Source organism: Syngnathus scovelli, chromosome 9 (assembly GCF_024217435.2).
Source record: "Syngnathus scovelli strain Florida chromosome 9, RoL_Ssco_1.2, whole genome shotgun sequence".
Classification (NCBI taxonomy): domain Eukaryota; kingdom Metazoa; phylum Chordata; class Actinopteri; order Syngnathiformes; family Syngnathidae; genus Syngnathus; species Syngnathus scovelli.
This window is the reverse complement of record NC_090855.1, coordinates 7,207,698-7,221,646: the sequence shown is the minus strand read 5'-3', so window position 1 is coordinate 7,221,646 and position 13,949 is coordinate 7,207,698. Positions and strand designations below refer to the sequence as shown.

General features: G+C 38.6%; 1 protein-coding gene and 1 long non-coding RNA gene across 3 annotated transcripts in view; one reads left to right on the top strand and one right to left on the bottom strand.

The window, feature by feature from the left end:
- LOC125974943 (uncharacterized) overlaps window positions 1-13,949 on the top strand; it is an 84,651-nt gene that overhangs the window by 23,386 nt on the left and 47,316 nt on the right. The window lies entirely within an intron of this gene.
- The window catches only part of grik2 (glutamate receptor, ionotropic, kainate 2), a 92,809-nt gene continuing 87,686 nt past the window's right edge, over window positions 8,827-13,949 (bottom strand). For both annotated transcript variants that reach the window (XM_049729899.1, XM_049729900.1), the window contains one exon: window positions 8,827-11,711. In XM_049729899.1, coding sequence (XP_049585856.1) covers window positions 11,464-11,711 — 248 coding nt within the window. In that variant the 3' untranslated portion in view covers window positions 8,827-11,463. The remainder of the gene's footprint in view (window positions 11,712-13,949) is intronic.

Genomic DNA, 13,949 nt, shown 5'->3' with positions numbered 1-13,949 from the left:
AAACACCCCATGGATCAGTCATTACAGGTGTTTTTTAAGTCTCCCAGAACTCAACCTGTTTGAGTGACCAGTCCCGTCTCATTAACCCCGCTCACTCTCCTGCAAAATCACAGCTGAGTAGTGCTTTTCCTATCATGATGACATTGTCTGAAGCAAAGAGGCTGTAAGGCTTCTAGCTACAAAAAGCCTGTAAAGGCACAAAAAGCATGTTATACTTTTGAGGTCAACACTTGTTAGAAATGTTGATAACTTTCCTCATGGTGGAGAAGCAAATAGTTGAGTTTGCGGAAAAAAAAATCTACAATAGACAAAAAGTATGTGAGTTGTCGGCAACTATGTGCATGCAACAGCAGCTCTCAATCAACTTGAATAGTATAAGAAGTGCATAATGTTACATCTGCTTGACGGGAACAAAATGCCTAGTGACTTCTTCTACATAAATGTGAAATTTTATATGAACAAACACAACATCAGTTGAACAGTGTGCCATATCTTGCCCCCTGGGGAACAGAAAAGCAGCAATGCAATCAATGGCAACTTTTTTTTCTTCTTCAACATTTGTCTTATTTCACCCTAAAAAAAAATGTTTTGATTTAAATCAACAGCTAAGATATGGCTTGACATTAAATGCTGTTGCAAATGAATAGATTAGTACACAGTCATTTCGCAGAATCACTCTGTAAAAGGATTTATTTGGGCTTTTACAGTTGCCACTTTTTAATAATTCTAGGAATTACATATTCTGGGGGCTTTGAAAATGAATTTAATTATTTTGAAGACTAACAATTAATTTGCAAGCTGATTGATGTCAGTGAAACTCATTTCCCACCACATGGGAGAAACCAAACATCCCTGACAAGCTAAGCAGTAACCTACATTTTCCACTCTTTCATAATCCAATTGTCTAAGTAGCTGCTGTCATGGGTCTGTAACATCTTGTTGGAATTTACAACATGCAAACAAAAACAAAACAAAACCCAAAAACCTCCCAGCAACATTTAATGTTGATGTTTCCATGTAGGCCTACAACAGCAATCATGGCATAAAACATGCTCTTGAACTAAACCAACTCCAGATACAAGAAATTTAATATTCATCTCATTCTTTTCCCCAAAAACAGAACCACAAATGACTTGAATAAAAAATCATTGTCTGCATACTGATGAAAGTGGATATAAAAGATATATATCATGGGAGAGATTTTGTCGAACCCAAAATATTTCTCATTCTTTGAAAACATTAAAGCTCATTTAATTTTCTTACCGTTGGGCCCCAAACAGTGTCGAAAAAAATGTGCATATATTTACCTTAATGTTTTTTCCATGAGGATGAGAGACTCATCAGCATAATAAAATTGCTCTTGCGGGAAAGAGACTCACAGACATCTGGTGACGATCACAGATGGGTTTGAACCAGTAATTCAGAATTATCTGAGCCTGAGTGCCCTCCATTCCCCAGAGTAGGTAGGCAAAAGGCAAACCTTGAAAACAACAATTTCCCCCAAAACCGACAAGTAAAAAAAATAAAACCCATTGATGAAAAAACAATGGCAATTTCAATGTTAAAATTTCATTATTCAAAGGAGACCACATTACAAAGGTTTTCCTCATTTCCTGATGGCTTTCTGTAGTTTCCATAGATTCATAGAATAAGACATATTCCTCATATTCACCCTTAAGGCCTCCTCTAAGTGGGACACATACAAGGAGGCAGGCTTCCTAAATAGATGCCCTGACACTTCACCTGTCCAAGTAATCCTTTTTATGTCTCAGGGATTTTGTATTGGAGAGATACAGACTCGGTAGGGCCAGCTATGTGATTCTTTCCTGGTTTTAGCATAACACCAGACCTCTTCCACTTCCACGCCCTAAGATTTGTTAAAAGTGACAATCGTACTTTATAGGTCTTGCAAGTGTCCTACCTCAAATGCCTCAAAGTTTTTTGTGCATCTTTTAAAGCAAAATGCACTTCTCAGAAAACTAAATTCCAAACTATACAACATAAGGGTTATTTAACTTTTGACTGTTAAGATTATTGTCATAATAAAACTCTGTATGGGTCATTCTGAGAAAAATGACTTTTAGTAAACCACACATGACTTTGAACACAGCACAGGGTTTTACAATGTTGGTAAAAGCAGTTCTTCTTGGCAATAAAACCATAAATTATGAAACATCTGCTGATGTAAAAATATAACAGCAAACACTGCTCTCCTGTCAACAAAACATCCTTCCTTCGACTGTTGCTCTGAGCAGCACCTCAGTACCAAGTCGAAGAAATTATTAATGGCTCTACGATAACAAATTGCAAATGTGGCCATTAAAAAGAATGCAAAATTTCTCCTCCTCCTGTAAACAATGGACCAGTGTGTTTTGACAAACAAGCAATGAGGAAAGCAACTGAGATAAATTGGGTGCAGACAGTGATCAAAGACTCAGGCGTGGATTGTGCTATGACTGAGAATGTTTAATTGACAAATGTTGCACTCAGCCACAATATTGTGTGCTACCCAAGAAAGCTGCTTGTGTCATTTTGTAACTAGAATAGATGGCTCTGCACTCCATTATATATTTTTTGCATGGCTAGAGAATAAATCTCACAAATGTCGTCTATTTTCGCTTGATATTAATATACAACAGTCTGCAGAGTGAGACAGTTAATTCAAATGTATTTACAGACCACTTAAAAAACAACTGCAGCTGTAACAAAGTGGTACTACTACTACTACTACTACTAGTACTACTACTACTATAGTATGATGTATAAATGAAATATATGTATATAATATAATAATAAAAATAAAAGTTTCAGGTAGTTTTTACTCCCTGGCTGCAGGACAATTGAAAACCCACACCTGAAAATATAGTCCGTAAAAGCCGCCCCTGATGCTGATATAATCGCTAGGTCACATTTTGTTTTTTGTTTTTCTCTCTCTGTACCTAGTGATTCTTAACTTTTTATTTCATTTTCTGCTGTGAGCTAAGGTCCCCAAATTTAGTTTGATATGTGCACCGACCATGTGTTTATTGAATGACAAAAAAGCAAATCGAAGTCAAAGTCTATGTTCTTTCTGATGCATTAGTTGTTTGGGGGGGGTTCCACATTGAGGCTGCTCACGGTTGCTTTCTAGATGGAATTATTTCCCATTCTTGCTTGATGTACAATGCTCAACAGCAGTTTTTGTTGTCCTATCCTTCATAATCCACACAAATTTTCAATGGGAGATATTGCAGTAGCATGTCAAATCCCAAATGTCCCTTTCTTTGTAGTTTACAATATCAGTGCTCTTGAAGAGCAGCAAGAGAGCAGTTCCTCGGGTTGCACACTTCTGAGGAACTTTTCTGGACCAATATTATCACATCATTGGCCAAGAGGCCTCAATACATGTTCTCTGCAAATTGAGAAAATCTCAAGCACCACCCCTTAGCATGTGCACTTTCTAAAAGGCCTTATTAAAAATGCCGTCACAGGCTGCATCACTGTGGCTGCACTTCCTCCCGCTGAAAGCCTGCACAAGACTCACAAATAGCTTCATACATTAGGCTGTCAGGATGCTGAACTCGGTCCACTACCTCTCACTTTCAGCCTCCTGCCCTGTACTCTCATCCATTTGAACAATAAGACTACCTCTGCTATTTTGCATATCTGCATTTCATATATTATGTCACACATTTGCTACTGACTCTTTCTGCACTTTTGCACTTAAAGCCACAAATAGCACCACATCATTTACATTATCTGAAGCTGTCGGTCATTTAGGACTGCTGTATTCACAGTACATTTGCTTCTGTGGACGCATACTCTAATATGTGTGTTTCTATTTTATAATCCCTAATGAATTATTAAATTAAGAACCCATTGGCATCCAAACCTGACTCTCAATTGATTAGTATGTGAGTGCCATGAAAATATTAGGGAGGGCAGCAGAGTCCATATATTTATCGAGTGGCAGCTTATGTATAGTGGCATTGTAACCTTAAACAATACTCTTAGTTTGGTGACACATGGCTATGCTTACATACTCTGTAAGAGCTTTGTCTGAATTAATCAACATGCTGGTTTCAAATCATTTCTGTCAGGCCTAAACTGGAGTGCACAGCTTCCATGGTGAGTTTTCACAGTGGAAATTGCATTTGAAGTAATTGTGGGAAAGCTATTCAAGATCATGATTGAAACACATTACTACTCTGGCAGTAAAGTGTGTGACGATGTAAAGAGCTCTTACTCAATCACATACAGTACATTTCCCAAGAACAAGGTCTACATGTTATGATGATAGTAACCTGAGGAGTGGTTGGTGCATATAAATGGGCATGAAGTGTGTTTGTATTTGTTAAGGGGCTGAAAGGCCAGAGATTCTCTATTAGCTTGATGAAGTACTATTGGTATTAGTTAGTGTGAAATAACAAGGAGATTTGCCTGGAGATGGAGCAGGTACTGTGATATGTATACTATTGCATATACAATATACTGCATATACAACAACAGCAATAATGTATGTGTGTGTAGTGGAAAAGCGGTTCAGAAAATGGATGGATGCATGGATTGATGCATGGATGGATTTTCACCAACATTTGCATTTGAAAACCTATCTAGGTAGCATATTTGAAATCATCATGAGTCCATCAATTTTGCTCAGATTTACATGAAAGATCCATCATTTTATTCCTTAAGGTCTGTTCTTTCCCCAGGTACCAAAACCTAAATTAGCATTTTGGGAGACATAAGCCTGGTTTTGTCAAATCACATTACACGTATACACACACATGCGCACAGAAAATGGATGAGGGAAGTGACCCTGCACAGTGAGACAGACACTAACCCCAGATAAGCTATGCACCTGCACAGGCCCAGCATGGACCCTCAGCGATCCACCGGTACTGGGGAAAAGATAGATATAGCCAACATATTAAAAATTGTGTCCCAACACAAATGCAACAAAATTTCCTTGGTTGAGGAAAGAACAATTTGATCCACCAAAAATAATAAATAATAAAAGAAATCATTTCATTTTATTAGCGATGATTGATTGCCCTGTCCAACTTTTTAAGCATCTCAATCCAGTGGTTGCTCCCTGTGTTTGAAGAACAGCATTGATCTTAAATGAAATGTTATGACAATGAGGCTGCCCACCTGTCTGTTTTCCCTCTGTGCTGAATTTGAGCTTAAGCCCTGCAGAGTTATTGCATAGATTGAGCATATGAGACCTTTAGGTGTTTGGATATTATTATTTTATTTTAGCAGGTCAGCCAAGATAGTGGAGAGAAAACAAGACTGCAACCCCTCTAGAAAGTCATCAACCAAAGAGGAAAAAGGCCACATCCTCAAGCTACGTGTGTGAATAATACATGCAGAATTCATAATGCATGATCAAAGTTATGAGAGATATCTTGCCTGTCAATGATGGTTACTTTTATTTTACTGACTGGTGAGGATTCAGCGAATTCATGCTTCACATTATCTTTAATTGAGTGACTCGAGTTTGCTAGTATGTTTGTGTCAGGAGCCCCTTCAATGTCAATAAATGTTTCTGTAACTTGTTTCCTCAAACGTTTATTGTTTGAGAGATTGTAGACTTCGATATTTTATTAGGGCGTCTTAAAAGTTGTGTTGGTATCTCAGGGTCAGCACTAAGCTGGTTCTATTCCTATCTATTAGACAGGACTCACCGAGTGGTCCATGGCAATACGTCCTCTGAGCTCTATAATGTTACGTGTGGTGTCCCGCAGGGATCGGTACTCGGACCGATTTTATTTAATATTTATATGATTCCGCTTAGGGACATAATACGTAAATATAATGTTAGTTTTCAATGCTACGCGGATAACACCCAATTATATATGCTGTTATCGATGACAGATCAGGGGATGCTTTGAGAATAATTGTCAATTTTTGGCTATGTGAAGCCCTTTGAGACTGTTTGTGTTTTAGGGCTATACAAATAAACTTGACTTGACTTGAAACTTGACTTTGAGAAAATCCTGTTCATTCATTTGTGCTTTGTGATACACAAACACACGTATACCTCTAAAATCGGTATACCGTGGTCAGTTTTTATTGTATTTTGACAGCCGTCCTTCCTGTTCTTCACATTATATGTTTCTGGTTGCGTTTTTGCTTCCAGCTGGGTTGGCCGCTTTCTTGAGGGCACTTAACTCGGTCTCACGCACCTCTATCTGTAATCAACTTCTCAGTTTAAGATCTCGCCTGATCTACGTGCAGGTACCAGATAATCTCCGCTTCCACAAGTGGTACTTCAGCTGCTACGACCGTGCTTAGCCATCGCACTCCTTTGAGTGTTTCCCTCATTTTGATTCCGCTTCTTCTCACCAGTACGTCTTGAATGCTTGCTGTTGAATTCCTTGCCCAACTTATTATATTTATTCATAACACCACAAGTCCCTCATTTACCCAACTGAACCATAACTACTTTTTCTTTTCTTTTATTTCCTTTTGGAATATTTACTGTTTCCTGTTCATATGCTGAATAAATAAACAAACAAATAGAGATGAAGTAAAGCACCACCCCATCTCACCATCAACTTACCTGTTTCACCCAGAGATTCATCTTGTAGCCTGCCTTGCATTGTTCCTGGACTTTGGATCAAGTGTATTCTTTTGTCATTAAGTACTACCTCACCATTGTCACTTTTGGGCAGAATCCTCATAACTCCAAAATGACAATTTTTCAGGAAATAATAAAAAAAAAAAACTCATCTTGCTTTGTTGAAGTTGGTATTACACTTTATATTGCTATCATACGTAGATTGTTGCAACCCCCCCCCCCCCCCACACACACACACACAAACAGAAACATTTATGATGATGTCATTGTCACAATTTACGCTCACATCAAGTCCCCAGTCATACAAAAAACAGGCTACTTAACAAAAGCTTTTTTTTTTTTATCTTCTTCACAATGCATTTTTCTTGTTCATAATTCAAATATACTCTGGGGAGACTTATAGTCCAAAAAATGAGGTGATTGTATGGCCCAACTCGAGCTACTGTTTACAGAGTTTGTGAGCCACTGCGTGAAGCTCCTTTCCCTTTCTGCTCTGTGTGCAGGCTCCTGCGAGTTAACGTTGACATGCTTGAGCGCATACAATAGCCAGCTTACATTTCAGTGAATTCCTTGCTTATTGCTTTTTTTTTTTGTTTCCTGCAACCACTATGGCTGCTTAAACAATGCGATTTTCCAAATTGTGGGACTACAAAGTTATCTAATTTGTGGTTCCCTTATTTTACTGTACCTCTGTTTGTGGTATACCCACTGAGAAGTAGAGCAAACAGACCAAGCGAGGAAAAATAATGAGGCAGCTGCAGCAGCTCACTTCACTATCCTGTAGGTTTCGATTTAGGTGACAAAGACAGCACAGACAGGTAGAGCTAGTCATAAGAAGCCAGCATTCCACCATAGCTGGTTTGAAAGGCACAAATGGTAAAAATATTCGTTGACCTGAATGATTTTCATATAGTGGCAAAAACTTTAAATGTGATCGTTTGGTCAAATAGTCATTGCAAGTGAAAGCTGTCGCCATGGAAAAGCTCTGACCTACGTAGCAACAAGGGAAACATTTCACAGGTGACAGCATATGCATGGTCGGAGTGAGTGTATCTCAGGCAAATTGTTGCAGTCACTTCTGTTTGGGGAACAGTGACTCATTTTTTGTGACCAGGTAGAGACAGCATAAACAGAACGATTTTTTTTCTCTTTGCATTTTTGGAGCTTTTGAATGAATGTTTGCTTTTCCTTCAAAAGATAACACCACATGTGCCTTCCACTGTATCTCACCAACACACCTAAATGAGACGATTACTTGCTGTGCGGAAGTTACTTGTGTTATTGTATATGAAATGCCAAAGTGTGAAATGTATGGCATCAAAGCGGATAATGTAATGGCTAAACAGTCAAAGTCTGTTTCTGAGGAGGAGGAGGTGGTTGGGGCACAGTTCAGGGAGGTTTCTTAGCACTTGCAAAGATGCAGTTTCTTGATTTCCAGTACATTGTAAATGAGCTGCAGAAGATGATCCAAAACACTGGCCTGGCAGAGCTTCAGTATAGCTGCAGCTGCTATGAGTGAGTCTGCTGGAGGGGTACAACCACATGTTAGAAGGCTCCATCCTGAATTTCTTGGAGTGTGTGTAGTCCTTCAACATCTCCCTATAGGGAATCATCCCAAGTTTATGACAGCTCAGTCAAAGCTTGGTTTGAACTTGTGCGCCTTTCTGTGCATGTGCGTTGCGATCAGACAATGAGGTTCTTAGTACACCATCTGCCAATGTCTGGAATTGCTTTCTGCCATTCGATCCCCCATAGCTGATGGTCTCAGAAACACTTTTTTTTCATACCTTTTTGCATACATTAGCACTGTAAAAATATATGGATTGACTTTCTTGTTAGTGCTGTAAACATATTTTCTGTGTTTTTTTTTTTTTTTTACTGCTTTTAAAACAACTAACCTAACACTACAACTCCAGTAGTGGCGTAAAACATTTATACTGTCTTTGTTAAACCTGCCCAAAAATGCGGAGAAGCAATTTCTACGTCTTTGTTGGCTGCTAGGGAAATTTTGTGCTTGTGCGCTATGTCAGCTCACATCCTGTCTGTCCCCTAGCGACTATAAAACCTAGTGATGCCCCTGTCACTGATAACTTGAAAAAATCGGGTACTTCTGTCAAAAAAAATAAAACTAGGCAATGCAGTTGCATGACCCGCATGACTGCTCAGCTTGTCTCATTACAGTGTGCATGCATTAGTATTTCATCATATTTTTCTCATGTTGAATCCATACACATGCAGATAAAAACAAAGCAAACTAGGTATGTTTTGTGAATATTGTACTTTATTTGCTTTGAACTTGTGCATCAACTTCAAAGAGTAAACAGTGCACTGAATTTAGTTTTCACAACAAATCCACATTTTCTTTGATACATTTTTAAAACCATTTACACATGTTTGCTCAACTTTGAATCCTAAGCATCATGAATTAGGATTGCAAATAATTAAAGGTCCAGGTCCGGAAAGTAAAGACTCAGGTGCTTCTTTAATAAACAAGCTCCTGGGGAACTAGCTTGTTTACCAACTGGTTTGAATAGAAGCCCTGTGGCTCAAGCCAAACTGTGGCTGGGTTTTACTTTCCAGATCCGGATTTTACACCTCTGAAAATGATTAGGCATCTTTTAAGTTTTTCTTCTTTTATGTGAATACATACACTGTATTCGTTTCCAACTATGTTCTAAATAAGCATTTCTCACATGAGGTAAAAATATTTTTCTTTATAGGTTGTTATGATAAAAAATAGTTAATTTCTCCAAAACATCAGTGGGTCACTCTGGGTGCACACCGATGTGAGAACACTCCTCCCGTATGTCTGGTCAGTGCTTAGAATAGCTTTGCGACTACCAGTCTGGAGTTCCATACTGCAGGGGCGTAGTTGGGGCGTGAAGGGTGGTTACAGGCATACAAGTATTCATTTCCTTTTTAACATGTTTTTACGAGCTGCCCTTGAAAGCAGAGATTGACATTAACAAGTGTCGCGTTGACGGGGCCAACCCGCCAAATGCGTTTGAATTTCAACAGTGGCAGTATAGTGATGCAATGGATTGATCCATGATCCATATGGATTACTCTCCACGGTACGCTTGTGGTCCTATTGGTTGGTCGAAATAAAAACCATGTGCGTGTTCACGTGAAGGCAGCATGTTTAGCCCGCACTCACTAGTCAAACACAGCGGTAGTCATGGCAAGGGTAGCAAAGGAGCAGAGGAACTTGAAAACCCTCCTGTGAAGTGCCAGCACCAGAGCACTTCTGATGGGAGATCATTCGGTCGGTGCAGCATGCGCATGCCCAGCTATGGCACGGCGGATACACGTGCGCACACACACATTTAACATTAAGCATTATAAAAGAATGTTTTCACGGCAGACATTTTGGTGAATTAAATGGTTTAGAATAAAACAGCTGAGATGGTATTTTGGGTATTTTTTTTTATATGACATTGACCAATACACCCCTTAATTATTTGGCAATTTAGGCTTTACTGTCATTGTGTTTTACGTTAACCAGTTGGGTTATGTAGTTCTTTGACCAATATGTAGTTGAACTCGAGAGGATGATCATTTGCTCAACAAAGTTGGCTTAAGATACATTTACACGAAGTTCCTAGTGGTTACAGGAGTCCCACTTTTAGCTTGTTTGTTTTGTTTCACGACTATCCCCATCTTGTTCACGATGACCTGAAACTGCCATGGCCACCAGGAAACATAGATTGACTCATGAAAATTTGTCTCCATAACCTCTGCAATGATGGCTACGCCCCTGTCATACCACCATGAATAACACGCTTGATGGTGGAGTTCATAGTGGTAAAAACCAATACAAAATGTTGGTTCTCTTTGTACAAAACATTTTTTCTTAGAAATTGTGAATGCACATAAATATCAGACGTTTTGTAAAAGAACTGAAAAAAAGCCACAAGAGACATCACACAGAGCGTATTGTAGGAAACTGTAGAATACATAGAGACATAATTTTCAATTTACTGCTGCAGTGAAAACTGTATAAACAATGGATTTCATAAATAAAACAATAAATACTTGAATAAATACAGTTTATTAGCATGTGATTGTTTTGAATTCATGGAGGTGTGCCGATCACATCCTAAAATTCCTCTAAATTGAAAGTAATGGTGTACGCACCTCATTAATGCCTAATTACGACTACAGGCTGATACAATACATGGAACTCAACAGCTTGCTCTATTGGCCCTAAACCATGCATTCTTTGGTTATATTTCTGCATCCATCCCATACACTACATTTAAAGACTAAAAGTGTTAGTACTCTGAAAGACAAATAAATTAATATCACTTATTGCCCGATGGATGATATCTTATTTTTTTCAATTGATCATATAGTATGTGACAAAGAAGTGCAGTACTTTCCTGTACAATTTAGAAATCGTCTGCACTCATTGCAGTCTTTGAGGCTTGAGGGTAACTTGAGTTGAGAGCTTGCTTGATTATTTTATCCATGTTTAAAAACAGACAAATCATTGTTTGTTTCCACGTTTCTGTCTCCTATATGTAATTTGGGTATGGTCATAGCAAAGCAATCTGTGATTAAGATGCTCAAGTAACTTAAGATGGTGTTGTTGATAAGGTCCATTCCACCATTATTGACATAATGGAATAATAATAATAATATAATAATACAATATTCCAACCTCAACCTTTCGCAACCCCCCATTTTCATGCTTAAAAACGTCACTGCCTGTACTTTGCGCCTTATTGTGGTAAGAATAATGAGGTAACTTGCTGAAAATTCTCTTCGGTTCAAGTTATTTCCACAGGAAATATTATTGAAACCAAGTTTATCTTGAATAAGAATGACTCTTTGTCAATGCGCTCTCAAGCACCTCTGCTCAATGTCAAAATAACCCAAATTGTACACCCTCCCTTTCACCAGTTTCCCCCACGTTTCTCCCAAGTGTCTCTACAAGCCTCCTCACTGCGGTGGTGAGGGTGGGAAAGTGATTCCCATTTCATGCCATGGTCTCTTTCCCTGGCAGTCTGCGGTCGTTGAAGGTGTGCATGTTGATAACCTCCTCCGTTTTCGCCATGACGGCTGCTTGAGGCTTGTGTTTGAGCCTGCGCTGGCACTTCAGTGACACCCTCAGTTCGTCCACCATGACACTGTAGAAGGACCTCTAAAGTCGAGGATAGAGGGGGAGACAGTAGAACAGAGTGGATTTCAGACTCTTGCCGATTTTACTGCTATGATAGTCAAATTTTACAGTAGAATTCAGTACTATTCAGGATGAGAATGAGGATGTCTTGGGATGACTCTATGGTATTGACTTGAAAGTGTTGTTTGTTGATCCCCCATGTTTCTCCCAAATGTGATTGGATTTGATTTGGACAGCAAAATTACAGATGAACTGAATCTTGTTTCATGTCTTGTTTTAAGTATTCTTGTTTTATCATTTCAAAACTGAAAATATATTTTATGAAGTCGGTGACTGTTGGAACAGTCAATTAATAGCAAACGAGTGCATAACAGGGCAGTGCCCCCTGACAGAACAGAAAATCACTGCATTGAAACACTTTTTAATTTTCATAGATGACTTTCTCGTGAAGACGGGCAAAGTCGATTAACAGAGTTTATCTGGAAACTTTTCATAGTGTTTCACTTTTTCCACGTTTTGTTTCGTTACATCTTCATCCCATAAAGATTTAATTAAATTTCTTTCCATCTTAAAATTTGAAAGCCAACATCCCATAATGACCATCTGGGATATATAGTTTTTTTTTTGGGGGGGGGGGGGACATCATTTAGATACATGAAAGTAAAAAAAAAAGCGCATCCTGAGCACTGTTCCTGGACGTGAAAACCTTCATCACCAGTTTTCACACAAGGTGCATTGGTAGAGCTCATAGCCAAGCAATAGGTCGAGGCAAGGGCAGTTCACTCTGTGTTCACACCGTGACTACTTAGAGGGGGATATATTATGGAAATTTGAATTTTTATTACTCGCATACAAATAGATGTCTGGAGTCCCTGCCCAACCATCAAGTGTGAAATTAAACCACTGAGTAAATCCTTTATTATCTGCCTATTTCTGAAAATGTGTCTGTAAGCGAGCCAGTCTACACTTCAGTCCCTACCATTTCAACATGGAGGTTATTTTACATAATACAAACCCCCAGAACACGTTTCTCAGCCAAAGGTTCGGAAGCTTGGCGAGCCAAAGTGTCAAGACAAGAGAATCACTTTTGAAGTGGCTGCAGAAGCACTGTCATGTCAAACCCAAAGCAGACCTGCAGTTTTTGTGCAGATTAGCGGTAGCGAACAATTTTAATCAATATTAACTGGACTGACTGTTTGATTTAAGTTGTTCATGTGGGTGTAGGGAGGAATTTTTGTTTGGTGATGTCATCAGCCACAACTTATACACTAATTGACAAATGTAAATTGATAACTTGATGAAGAAGTGCTGCCTGAATAAGTGAAAAGACCAGTAAGTGTGTATAGGGGATATGACTAAATTACCCAGTCATTGCTTCACAATAAGCAGATTTGCATATATTTCTGTTCAACGCACAGTTTTAGCTAACAGATCCTGCATGTATCCAAGCGTCACATACACACATGGGCTTTTAGTTTCAATACTTTGTTTTTACACTTGAGGCTGTATTTAGGAACTGTTTGGGAACTGTTAAAAATTCGAATAAACAAACACATAATGTGCAGATTGTAAGTAACTGTGATGCCTGTGCACTACAGAAGCACAATATATTCAAATTTATTTTGTCTGGACTGTATTGTTTCTTAATTATTCTAAAATATAGTCAGTTCTTCAGATATAACACTCCTCCTGCCATCTTGATTCAAACTTAAGTGATATTTTGAGGAATAAATCAGCTGATTTGATATACACAAGAAAGAAAGTTTGCTCTGGACAGTAGACTAGTATGAACATAATGCCTCTGCCCGAGTCAAGATCATTGAGATTTTTATCTTTCTCTGTATGCTGTTTGTGCCTCAATTGAAATGTATTTTGGTAAAAGCACCCCATTATAATAGTCAAACATTCAGGGTTAATGAGCTCAGTAATTAGATCCATTGGCCTGATTCTCCAATATGTCTGTAGGAATGTTCTTACTGACAAAGGTTCCTGAGGGGGGAAAATGCATGGGAAGTCATTACAATGATGTATAAGGGCTACAGTATAATATTTTAAATCCTACAATGGCAGCGCTGTAGAATAGGATTAGTGACTCAAGCATCTGCATAGCAGTCGAGAGATCTGTCTGTACGTCTCCATTAGAACAGCTCTATGTGGTTGGGTTTTCTCCAAGTACTCTGGCTTCCGCCCATATTCCTAAAACATGCATGGTAGGTCACATAAATATGAATACATTTAATTATATAAAATTCATATCAT